We start from the raw sequence: 12625 nt of genomic DNA, 5'->3' as shown, positions 1-12625 counted from the left end.
AAAAGGAAAGGAAAAGGAAAAGGAAACAGAAAAGAAGAACAAAAAAAAAAAAGAACAAAAAAAAAAAGAAGAACAAAAAAAAAAAAAAACAAAAAAAGAAGAAGAAAAGGAAAAGGAAAATAATTAGCCCAATAAATTTTTTTTTTGCTATGTCCCCAAACTCTTGACTTGGCCAGTTACTGTTCTGCACTACTTTTCCTGGTCACATAAGGTTTCAAGTGACTTTCACATTTATCAACAACAATAACCCCCCTGAGACATGTTTTACAGTTTTATATAACATTCAAACATCACCTATAAATCATTAGCATGCCCAGTGAGCTGTTTTCTTTCTCTTGAAAACAGTGTTGTAGCTGGACAGTGTTCTGAAGGATTTCCTTTGGCTTTTTGAAAAGGTGGGCTCATGTCTTATAGGGGTTCCAGGAAAATCCCTACAAACCACACACATGAGCCAATAGAGAGTCCAAAAGGCACAACTGGCAAAAATCAGGAGACACTTCCCAATGGAAACCACAGACCAGACTCTCCCTGACTGACCATTCACACCCAGGGTGACAGGCCAGCTGACAGACGTGTGTGCAGAGCTTCCTCCTGCTCCTCATAAGTAGGGAAGACACCTCCCCTTGGCTCCCTCTCAGCCCCTGGTGACTTGGTGTATCTCTTGTCCTCAGTGGTCAGATGAGCAGTGCGCATCGCAGGTCATGCAGACAGGCCAGCAGCACCCCCAGACTCACCGACAGCTGAAGGAGACGCTCTATGAGATCATCATAGGCTACTTTGACAAAGGAAAGGTAATTTACCCCTGTCCTCCCTCTCTCTGTGGAGATCGTGGCTATGGGGAAGGGTGGTTCCTTCCCATACTCTGCACCCCATCCATCTGCACGTCTGGTCAGCTCTCCCTCCCAATTCTGAGTCTGGTCACTTTGCTCCACCTTCTCACCACCTCCATTCAGGGCCTCCTCATTGTTCACTTGGATACTCAATGGGTTCTGAGAAATCTGCCTGCTCCCTCTAGTGCCTCCAACAGATCATCCTCTATACAGGAAATGGCTCCCACATTTCCCAGAAAGAGTACACAATCCTGTCTGTGACCTGTGAGGCCTCACATGAGCTGTCTTCTGACCGCTTCTCTTGTTTCATCCCTGCCAGCTCCCTCTTGCCCCCATGCTGTATGCCAAATTCTTTCCACATCAGCGTCTTTGCACTTGCTTTTCCCATCTTAGAACATTTTTCCTCCGTAGCTTTCCATGGAAGACTCCCTCTCAGAGCTCAGAGCTTTGCTCAGATATCCTCAAGGACACCTTCCCTGACCAACCTAGGCAAAACAGCACCCCTACCCCGAGTCACCTTTATTGCCTCTTCAAAGCACTTGTCACTATCAGACATCACCTGTTCATTTTGTTTTTACATTCATTGTTTGGCTTGTCATTTTAGAATGCCACAAACACAAAGACATGTCCACTGCTGAATGTCCAGTGGTTAATGCAGAGCCTGGCATGCAGGGACAAATAAATATATGTTGAATAAGTGAATGAATTACATGAATGAATGACAGGGTGATGCCATCATTGATCTTTAAACAACAAGGACAAAATGTTTGGCTGGGAGAAGATTAACCAGACCAACTGATACTCATCCTCCAGTCCCCAGTGGACTTTCAAGAAGCACCAACCCAAATGCAACCATTCATCCTGTAGGAGATGTGGCATGTGGGCTAAGTGCTTAGGCTCTGGAGTCAGCCTGGTTCCAAACGTTGCTCCTCTGTCACCTACAGTTCCCTTGACCTCTTAGAGACTCCAATTCCCATCCAAAATAATGATACTAATAGTACCTACTTCCTAGTTGTATTGTGAAAATTATGTAAGAGAATGCAGGTAGAACACCTAACGTAGGACCTGGTACATAGTCATATCTTCTTAAATTTTAACTGTCATCATTACCCTACTCTGCCTTCAAGACCCCAGTTGATTGGCCACTTCCTCCATCAAACCTTTTTTGAGTCCTCCAGCTTACCGACAGCTTTGCCTCTCCTCTGAATTACAAGACCTCTTACTATTCATCCAGACATAATTTAGTGGACTTAATTTTGATCTGTTCTGTCACTGCAGTTCATTGTATCTGTCTTATCCTGATCTCCCCACCTTCCCTGGAAAGACAGAATGAGGTAATGTCTGTGGAAGGGCTTATAAATTCCCAGGAGTTGAGCAGTTGGAGACCACTGTTTTTATAATTTACAATTATACGCCTCTTGAGGGCAGTGAGTCTGCCGTTGCTGAAACCTGCCCTGCTGACATCAAGTCAGAGCTTACTATTTGTTTACAGCTGATTCAGTGCATCACGGTGTGAAAGCCCCAACAGGACATGTTGAGCTTTGTCTTCTGCCATGTATCCAGTTCAACTCACCCTATGCTGAACAGAGAGGAAAAAGATGCCATCCCTCATCTCAAGGACCTTATCATCTAGTTGGCAAAACAGACAAACCAATCATGATCTTCTTTGCATATTACCCTTTGGTGTTGTGCAATAATGGAGAATGAGGGACAGAAAAGTAGTGCCCAGGTACTTTGGGAGCAGAGAGGAGAGAGCAGATGGGTACAGCTCACTTCAATAGCCACTGCTGTGGAAACTTCCAGAATGAAGCCCAAACTCTTGAGCATCCCTTTAACCTCCTCTCCCCGTACCTTCCCTCATGTAGATTTATTGCTCTAGACACACACAATAGCCTTCTACTTTGCAAGTCCATCTGTCAATATTTTGTGGACTCCTCTACATCCCTCAAAACCTAATTCTTGCATCTATTTATGTGTATGCTTTACCCACGTACATTTCATGACAGGAGAGACTGTGTCTTGTCCATATTTATGTCTATTCCATCACTCTATACCATACCATGCCTAGAAGCCAGCCGGTACCCAATAATCAATGTATGAGATTCAGAGGGATCAGTGACTGTCAGAGGTCCTGGTGGCCATACAGGCAGACTCAGGAGGAAATCCTAGATATCTGACTCCCTCCCTGGCCCATTAGTGGTCTCTTAACACATTGGTGAGGGCATTTCTGGCAGATTATGGTACAAAGTTTGCAAAGATCTCCATATGAGCCAAAAAGTCCCCTGACCCAGCCCAGGGACTTTACCACCGTCTTCTTGTTCAGACTGAACAGAAAGAAAGCCCCAGCCCAGCCTGTAGACTTGGTTCCTCCTGGCACATAAAGCATTTTTATGCTGCTCACTAAGTTGTCCACGGGTTTACAGCCGTGGCTCCTCCACTCGGCACTTGCTTTTATTTATTTTTATGCTTGGATGCAGAGAGAGCATTTTTGCTACACAGCACACACTACATTTTGGCAACCTCCCCTCTCTCTTTCCCCACCTCCCCTAGCTTCTCCATTTAGATGCATTTCCCATTTTAAACTGAATATGAAATGTGATGGGTGTCCCTTGAGATTGCCAGATCTCCAGCCCACTCTGCATCTCCCGCCTCTGCAGAGGCTCCCGACCCCCTTCAGTCTAAGATGGAAGGATGATCTATCGGATTCAGCCTAAGAGCAGAGGAAAAGGGTTTGCTTTTCCAGGATTTTTTTCAAATGGAAAATGCCTATTTACAAAAAGTTCTAATCACTCTCGTTATACTCAGCTCCACCACTACCTCTATGCAGCCCCTCTCCCCACTCATATACTCCAAATAACCCCAAGTGACACGTATAAAATTTCAGTTACACAAGATGAGAAAGTTTTAGAGATCTGCTGTACAACAATCGGTCTATAGTTGACAATTCTCAGGTCACACCCAGGTGTGCATTCTAGCCCAGCTTTTGGTTAGGCATGTGACCTAGGACAATGTCTCTGCCTGTCTGAACCTCCATTTCTCACCTGGGAAATGCAGCTGTTACTAGACACCTCCCAGAGTGTTTGTGAAGACCCAAGAAGCATGCAGATAAAGCATTTAGCCTAGTCTCTGGCTGCTCCATTATTTGTCACGAAACTACAGTGGGGCGGAGGAAGGGTCATGCTCACTGGTAAGTACCTGACTTGCCGTGCATGGGGCCGGGCCTGGGCTGGAGTGAGGCTTGCAGTACAGTCCCAGGAGTCAAGCTGCCTTGAGTCCCTTCCTCAGCAAGGGTTCTGCAAGCTTGGATGTACCTCCTAACCTTTGTATCCATGACCTTCCTATAGATGTGGGAAGAAGCCATCAGTCTGTGCAAGGAGCTGGCGGAACAATACGAGATGGAGATCTTTGACTATGAGCTCCTGAGCCAGAACCTGGTAAGGCAGGGTGCCCAGGGCCTCAGCTCCCCAGAGAGGCTGGGGAGAGGAAGCAGGAGGCCAGGTGGGGTCAGGACACCAGAAAAAGAGTGTACGTAGGGCCTGAGCTGAGTAAGGCTGTGCTGAAAGCCTTCCTTCCAGTTGGGAATATTTCCAGAAGAAGGCATTCTGGGAAAACTCATTAGTGACAGTTTCCCGGATGGAGTAGTAAGTACCTGCTTGGCACTGGGGCTGCTGCTGCCGTTGCACACCCAATAAACACTGTGCTACATTTGCAGTAAAATCGCCACAAATCACTAAGCCAATTAAATAAAAACGCAAATTTGTGCTTTCTGATTAACAGATAAATCACATTAAAATGCTCCCCATCTGGCCATTCCCCATTAGCTCCTCGGTGCTTGTGATTGGTTGGGGGGGGGGGGGGTAAGTGGAGAGTGGGGGAGCCAGCCTAGCCTACTTGTGCTGCAGATGCCAGGGCTTGGCGGGGAAGTGGCCTCTGCAGAGAAAATGCAGAACATTTGGGCTGCTCCCCCCACCTGTACACCTCCTACATATTTCCTGGCCACCTCAGAGCCAGGACACCAGTGCCCCATGGTAGCCTATTTTGACAGGCCAGTCCAGCTCTGTCCCGGGAACTATAAAATGAGAGTCCAAACATGGAGAGATGATTTATTGTTTCTTTGTGGGGGGGATGGGTATTGAATGCAGTATTCTTGTTAAAAGCAGCTGGGCTGTTAGCTGTTTGTACTGTGTGTAAGATATGATGCAAACACACATATGTAGTCACAGCAAGAAACACTTATATCTACCCTACACATACATCCACATAGATATTTGCAAACATGGGGGCACACATACACACATGCATCCAGTACACATTTGTGCACACACAGAGTACACATTCATGTGTATACATGCACACACACACCCGGTACACATTTATGCACACACACATGCACATACAGTACACATTCATGCATACACAGTGAATATTCATGTGCACACATGCACACACGTACCTAGTACACATTTGTACACACACATGCACATACACACAGTACACATTCATGCACATGTTGATGTACATGCATGCCCATTCTCCAAGTCCATGTTGCACAGGCTTGTGTCCATGCACACTTATCTCCCATATTGTATCAAATTTAAGATGCCATCAGTCTGAGATGCAGTCTTTTTTTGTATGTGCCTTGTCATGATTTCTATCTGACTAATAGCAATTCTAAGATGCTATCAGGTGTAAAGTAAGATGTAAACTGTTTTCAGAGATGTTAAAATATGAAGAATGCACACCTATTAGAATTGATGAAATACGTCAAGGGTACATACAAGGGAAGATACATATATCTGGAGATATTTATGCATCCATAGACCCCCACAAACACATGCCTTGTGTGCCCGAAGGAGAGAGCAGCATGGCGAGGTGGGGGCTCTGGACAGCTGGCTGGATTCAGCTTCATACTTACTAGCTGCACTATAAGATACAAAAAACATTTCTTTATCTGCAAAACAGACATACGAAACTTGTGCGTTGTTAAGAGGATGATGTGAGTAAATGAGCTGGTGCAGGTAGAGTGATTAACGTGGAACCTGGTATAGGGTGAATACAGCCATTGCTATTATGATTATAGACATACCCACAGATATGCAAATATGTGCAGTGGGCATCTTGGTTCTGGTATAATGATCGTCTCTCAAGAGTGGCCTCTCTGGACTTTACGAGACAAAACAGATGAACATAAGGGAAGGGAAACAAAAATAATATAAAAACAGGGAGGGGGACAAAACAGAAGAGACTCATAAATATGGAGAACAAACTGAGGGTTACTAGAGGGGTTGTGGGAGGGGGGATGGGCTAAATGGGTAAAGGGCAGTATGGAATCTACTCCTGAAATCATTGTTGCACTATATGCTAACTAATTTGGATGTAAATTTTAAAGAATAAAAAATAAAAAAAAAAAGAGTGGCCTCTCTGAGTTGAATGTGCCTTTGATACACATATCTATGTTGTTACAAGCTGTGAGTTTTCTCCTTCCAGATCCAGCAGGCAAAATTCTATGAAAACATCATGAAAATCCTCAGGCCCAAGCCAGACTACTTTGCTGTTGGATACTATGGCCAGGGATTTCCCTCCTTTCTGCGGGTGAGTTTGTGGGTGACTGAGACCCAGGCCAGGGGCCTGGGGCCTCTCAGCCGCCACTTTGTGCTTCAGGGATCCACTTGTACTGAGACTATGTGCTCTCCTCCATCTGAGGGCTGCCCTCACCTCACATGCCCAGTCTCCTCCATCATCACCACCCTCAGCTACCCCATGTTCCTATAGATACACAGCAACCAGAGCTGCCCCATGAGGTAGCAAGCTCCCCATCTCTTGAGTGTGGTGTTCAAGGAGAGCCGGTGGACTTCTGCTACCCTGCCAGCACTGTAGAGCTCTGGTTCTCAGACCTTTTGGGCTCAGGAATCTTTTTTCTCTCTGAAAAATTACTGAGGTCTCCAATGAACTTTTGTATTGATAGACTCTAGCTGTCTACATTTATCATATTCAAAATTAAAACTAAGAAAATTTTAAAATATTTATCAATTTATTTAAAAATAACAATAATTAACCTGTCACGTGTTAACATAACTTGCATCATTATGAAAAAATAGTTATATTTTCCCATAAAAAATGTGTGCCATCAGTGAGATTGCTACATATTTCTATAAATCTCTTTAATATTTAGATTAAGAGAGGATGGCTAGGTACTTACACTTTCTTCTGCATTTAGTCTGTAGTGATAGCACATATCATGCAGCTTCTGGGAAATTCTACCACACATCTGAGAGAATGATAGTGAAAAAGGCAAATAACAACTGACCATTATAATGAAGCATGCTCCTTGATCTCATGAGGCCCTGAAAGGGTTTTAGGGACCTTCAGGGGTCTCTGGAGCATACTTTTTTTTTTTTTTAACATTTATTCATTTTTGAAAGGCAGAGAGAGACAGAGCACAAGTGGGGGAGGGGCAGAGAGAGAGAGAGAGGGAGACACAGAATCTGAAGCAGACTCCATGCTCTAAGCTGTCAGCACAGAGCCCTATGTGAGGCTCGAACCCATGAACTATGAGATCATGACCTGAGCTGAAGTCAGATGCATAACTGATGCAGCCACCCAGGCCCCCCTCTGGAGCATACTTCCTGAAGTAATGCTCTTGTGGATTATTCACTGATCATGCAGAGAGTTGGATTAGGTCAGCTGTAGGCTTCCTTCCCAGAGGACTCCATCCAGTGAACCTGAGGTTCAATTCTAAAGTCAGGGACATTCAAAAGAAACAGCAAATCTGATCTCTGACCTTACTTGATTTGCAGTCTAGTTGAGAAGCTAAGTTACTCACTGTTACCAGTCAATGGGGAAGTCAGAGTGGACTCACAAAAGTAAGCACCACAGGCTGCAAAAGAGGTAGAGAATGAGGGTTTCCTCATTGGAGTAGAGGTGGCTTTCCAAACCTGATTGTACATCAGAACCCCCTGGAGAACTTGTTAAAAACACATATTTCTGGATCTTACTCCCACAGATTCCATTTCAGCAGGTCTAGAGCAAGGCCTATGGATCTGAACTTCTAGAAGTCTCCTAGGCCCATCTGCCAATCACCCAGATTTGGAAGCACTGACACGCAGAGGTGACAGACGTGGGTTTAGACTGAAGAGCTTCTGGGCCAGTAGAGGTGGCACGGATGGTAGATATGATCTAGAACAAGGTTTCTCAACCTCAGCTCTACTGACATTTTAGGTCAGGTTGTTCTTTGTTAAGGGGGCCGTCCTGTGCATTAAAGGACATTTAGTAGCATCCTGGGCTTCTACCCACGGGGTTCCGGTAGCTCCCCCTCCCCCAAGTTGTGACAACCAAAAATATTTCCAGACATGGCCAGTATCCCTTAGGAGGCAAAATCACCTCCTATTTGAAAACTACTGATCTAGAGAAGGCTAACATAGTCAAAGAAGGGTAAAGAATGTATTTTCATGGATTTAGAGCCAGGAGCGATGTGATGAGGGACCCAAAAACTGGTACCTTCCAACCTGCAGGCCCAGCCTACATGGCTCATTAAAGGCAGGAGGGACCTTTTGTGGTCATGCAAACAAAAGACCAGGTATGACACACTGAAAGCTGAGTGAGGAACAGTTCTGGAACTTATACATAGGACAGTTTGAAAAAGTTCTCAGCATCCACAATCCCCTCTCCTTTTAGAATCATTCTTTTTAAAGAAGTGGTATACCTAGCTAGGTCTGTGAGCTGAGCTTCTCTTTTCTGTGGTGGGGAAGCAGAAAGGAGAGAGATCTCTAGGAGGTCACCAGAGCCGGTGCTCATGTCACAAGCCCCCCAGCTTTGCTTGCGTCATGTTTTCCAAGCCTAGGCCCTAAGATCTCTGTTGGGTGTCATTTCTCTGCAGAACAAAGTGTTCATCTACCGAGGGAAGGAGTATGAGCGAAGAGAAGATTTCCAGATGCAGCTGATGAGCCAGTTCCCCAATGCAGAGAAGATGAACACAACCTCTGCCCCTGGGGATGACGTGAAGAATGCCCCAGGCCAGTGTATCCTTGGAGAATGGCCTAGCCGGGGCCAGGCAAAGGCCCACAGAGCCCCACCTTAGAGCTTAGAAGCTGCTGCCAGAATCATTGCAGTGGTGCCAATGTCAGTGTCTAGTATGGTATCCAAAGAATCCATCTCAGGAAATTCTAAATGTTGTGCTCATTGTTTAATTCACTCATTCATTCATTCTCATAGTGAATACTATAGAGCCCTGGCTCTATGCCAATCATTGTGCAAGACACTGATGATCACGCTCACAAAGTGGTCCTACCTTCAGGGAGCTCATAGTCTATCTAGCAAGTAAAAGAGACAGTGAACAACTAATTGCATCATTAAATATGTATTTGTAGAAATGGGATTAATGCCAAGAGGAAGCCATGCAGGACACTGTGGGAGGGCAGAGAAGGCTTCCTTGAGGAAGGTAATGTCTAAGGTTAGCAACAAGGCAAAGGTTAGCAGGAGGTGGGGAGAAGGGCCCAGACAGAGGGAAAGACAATCGTGCTCACAGGCCTTGAGTGGGAAGGAACACAGTGGCTTCCAAGAACTGGAATGGCACCTTACTTCTCTTATAATAAGATCAAAACTCCTGATCAAGGCAAGTAGGTTTTTCACCATCTGAACCCTGCCCCCCCTCCCCAGGATTCTTCCTTCCCTTTCTCATGTCTCTTTGGCCACACTGGCCTCGTTTCTGTTGTCTAAACACACCTAGCTGGTTCCCTCTGGACCTATGAATCTTCTGTTCCCTCTTCTCGCCATGCCCTTCCCCCAACCCCTTTCTTACCCATCAGATCTTAACTTGGTGTCACTTCCTGGGAGAGCTTTTCCTGGTCACTCATCTAAAGCGGCCTTTTCTGAACTCTCCATGAGCCTCTTATCTCACACTCTGTTTTCTTTAGAGACTTGATCTCAATCTGTTATCTTTTGTGCTTTTTAAAGGTCCACATAAGCTAGACTATAAGGTCTGGGAGGGCAGAGACCTGCACTGCCTTGTTTGCTGTAGTAAGTCCCCCCATCTCCCCTCGTGCCCAGCACAAAGCAAAAAAAAAAAAAAAAAAAAAAAAAAAAAAAAAAAAAAAAAAAGTAATGATAATAAAATACTTGTTGATTAATGGAAAGGGAAACAAGAGAGAGAGAAAAGAGAGATAAAGAAAGAAAAGAAGGAGGGAAGGATGCAGGGAGGGAGCCAGCTCACTGAAGTCTACAGAGGAGGGTATGGGGGATATGAGATGATGCCAGTGAGGTGTTCATAGGTCCAGGAGCTGACACTGGGCAGGGGGCAAGACTCCTGGTGGCAGAGAGCACATTAACCCAAGGATCAGGCAGACAGCTGAGTGGTGATGTATTAGCCCACCCTGGCTCCCAGCACCACACCCTGTAGCACAAATTAAGTTACAGCCTTTAAAATGAGGTTGACAGGTTGCATGGCTGGTCTGCTAAGTCTGCCGAACCTTAATCCAAATATTTTTCCCTTGGGTGATACATATTCATCTGTAACCTTTTCATTATGCTCACCTGCCCTTCATGCCTGCTCTACCATGGTATTTGCAAGAGGAAATGCAACTAGTCCTGGGGCTGACTGGTTACAAATGTGATTTTGGTTACAGGCGAGACAGGAGATTAGCACTAAGGCCCTTCTTAAGTGGACTCGTGGTGTTGAATAGCTCCATGGCATTTTAGCTTGGGGTGAAGGGAGACTACGTGTTACTAGGTTATCTCATCATATGCAGTCCTGATTTAGTAGCACCAGGAACCAGATTGAAAAGGAAAAAGGGTTGACATTTGCTAAAAGTCCTCTTCATGCCATGAATAGATTGAGTGCTTTATAACCATTATTTCTTTAACCCCCAAATAACTCTATGGGATGGGTATTATGTCTGTCCTATTTCATAGAGAAGGAATGTGTAGGGCAAAGAAGTAAAGTAGTTTTCCTAAGGTTACAAACCTAGTTATGGAAGTGAGATTTGAACTCCAAGATCTGTCTCAAAGTGTATATTCTTTCCATAATGCCATTATTTCCACTAAAATTAATGAACAGGATGTTCTTTATTAGCTGTTCATCATGTACCAGGCATTTTTCATGCATTGTTTCATTTAATCCTTATAGTAATCCTATGAGTTGGGTATTATTACTCTCTGCATATACAAATAAGAAAACCGAGGCTCAAAAAATATAAGCAGCTTGCACAAGGTGCTGAAAACTGATGGAGCTAGGGTTTGAACCCAGATCTCCTTGTTGCCAAAACCTGAGCTCTGAATGCTCTGTCCTCTCACCTTTGCTAGTAGAAAAGCTAGCAAGCAGTTTTGGAAGGGCAACACATCTCATGTCTTCTCTTTTAGGTAACCAAGTAGGGGAAGACATTTGAAAGCTAAGGCCTCTTAGTTGAGTGTCCTGTCTCCCACATTCCCCCTGCCCAAACCTTGGGGTCCCAGTTCCATGTACAGACTCAACATGTAGTGAGACAGTCCAGCCATGCATCCTCCTGGGCATGATTTAAAGGCTCTGGTGTCACTAGTTTCCTCAGGACAGGTTTGGATTCTCCTCTTGGTCCAAGGCCAATTGCTAAGATCAGTGGATGTGACTTAGAAGCCTCTCTAGAACAAGGGTTGGCCAACTTCTGTATAAAGGACCAGATAGGAAATATTTCAGTCTTTGTCAGTCATGTGGTCTCTATGTCATAACTACTCAACTCTATTGTTGTAGTGGGAGAGCAGCCATAGATTGGCTGCTACATAAATGGATTGGTGTGGAAACCAAAGTGGTTTCCTTCCCAGAGAAGGGAGCTGTTGGCTATATGGCTTGAAAAAGAAAATGGTTTTTCTGAATATTACAGAAATCCTTCCAGTGAGGTTTGTTATTTATGTTAAGCATTGTGTTCTCTCTCTGTCTCTGTCTCTTTGTCTCTCTGTCTCTCTCTCTCTCTCTAAGGAACTCTCATTTAATGTGGAAATATTCTGCAGAGATAAAACAATTAAATTCACAGCATACTAATATGGAGTGAGTTTATCAGAGGGGGACAATTGAATTTAACTTGGAGTTATATTTTGGCCATTTCTTCTGTATGAAAGAATCATAGCCTCTGCCATCAAAAAACTCACAGTCTGGTGGGGAGGGTCTGGGAAGGGAAAAGACAGGAAGCTGGAGAGATAAGAGTCCTAAGTATAGGCAAAATGCTGTGGAGAGTCAAAGGAAGGAAACGACACCTGACTGAGGGTAAATTGAATACTTATGGAGCCTGTGGTATTTGACATTTGCCTCAAGGGCTCACGGGAAGAGGGGGTGATGTGAGAAAATATTTCAAGCAAAGGGCATAGTAGAATCTTTTGGGAAACCAGAGAGAAACTTTGAATGCCAGAAAGAAGAGCTTGTGATTCCTTGGTTGGCAAAAATTCCAGGCTCAGGGAGAGTTTTTGGAGTTGTGGTAATCATTGGGTGGAATGAAGGGATTAGAGATCTTGGATACCTGAAAAGAGATGAGTAAAGGAGACATGAAAGGCACGGGAAGGGAAACAGGGGCCAGGATATGGGATCAGTGATGACTGGTTTTGTTTATTTGGATTGCCATGCTATCGGTTTAAAATGAATAAAGTTCTAGAATAGGCAGACGAAGCTCCCATAGCCTGCGCCCATGGCAGGCATCACTAATCAATCATAGAACTCTTTCCCACTCAGCCTGGACATGGCCTCAAAATCCTGCCACAAGCAGTTACTTTCAAATTTTCAGGGCTGGAATGCAAAATGATATCTATTTGCATGCTCTAAAGCAGTGCTTCTCAAACTT

The 12625-nt window shown here is 44.6% G+C and overlaps 1 protein-coding gene across 2 annotated transcripts in view; it reads left to right on the top strand.

Moving 5' to 3' along the window:
- DOCK2 (dedicator of cytokinesis 2) overlaps positions 1 to 12625 on the top strand; it is a 417345-nt gene that overhangs the window by 380322 nt on the left and 24398 nt on the right. For both annotated transcript variants that reach the window (XM_007077642.3, XM_042992600.1), the window contains exons 38-41: positions 672 to 791; positions 4175 to 4264; positions 6318 to 6422; positions 8707 to 8848. In XM_007077642.3, coding sequence (XP_007077704.1) covers positions 672 to 791; positions 4175 to 4264; positions 6318 to 6422; positions 8707 to 8848 — 457 coding nt within the window. The remainder of the gene's footprint in view (positions 1 to 671; positions 792 to 4174; positions 4265 to 6317; positions 6423 to 8706; positions 8849 to 12625) is intronic.

This window comes from Panthera tigris, chromosome A1, assembly GCF_018350195.1.
Source record: "Panthera tigris isolate Pti1 chromosome A1, P.tigris_Pti1_mat1.1, whole genome shotgun sequence".
Lineage (NCBI taxonomy): Eukaryota > Metazoa > Chordata > Mammalia > Carnivora > Felidae > Panthera > Panthera tigris.
The sequence above is the reverse complement of the archived record's forward strand: the minus strand, read 5'-3'. Positions and strand labels throughout refer to the sequence as shown.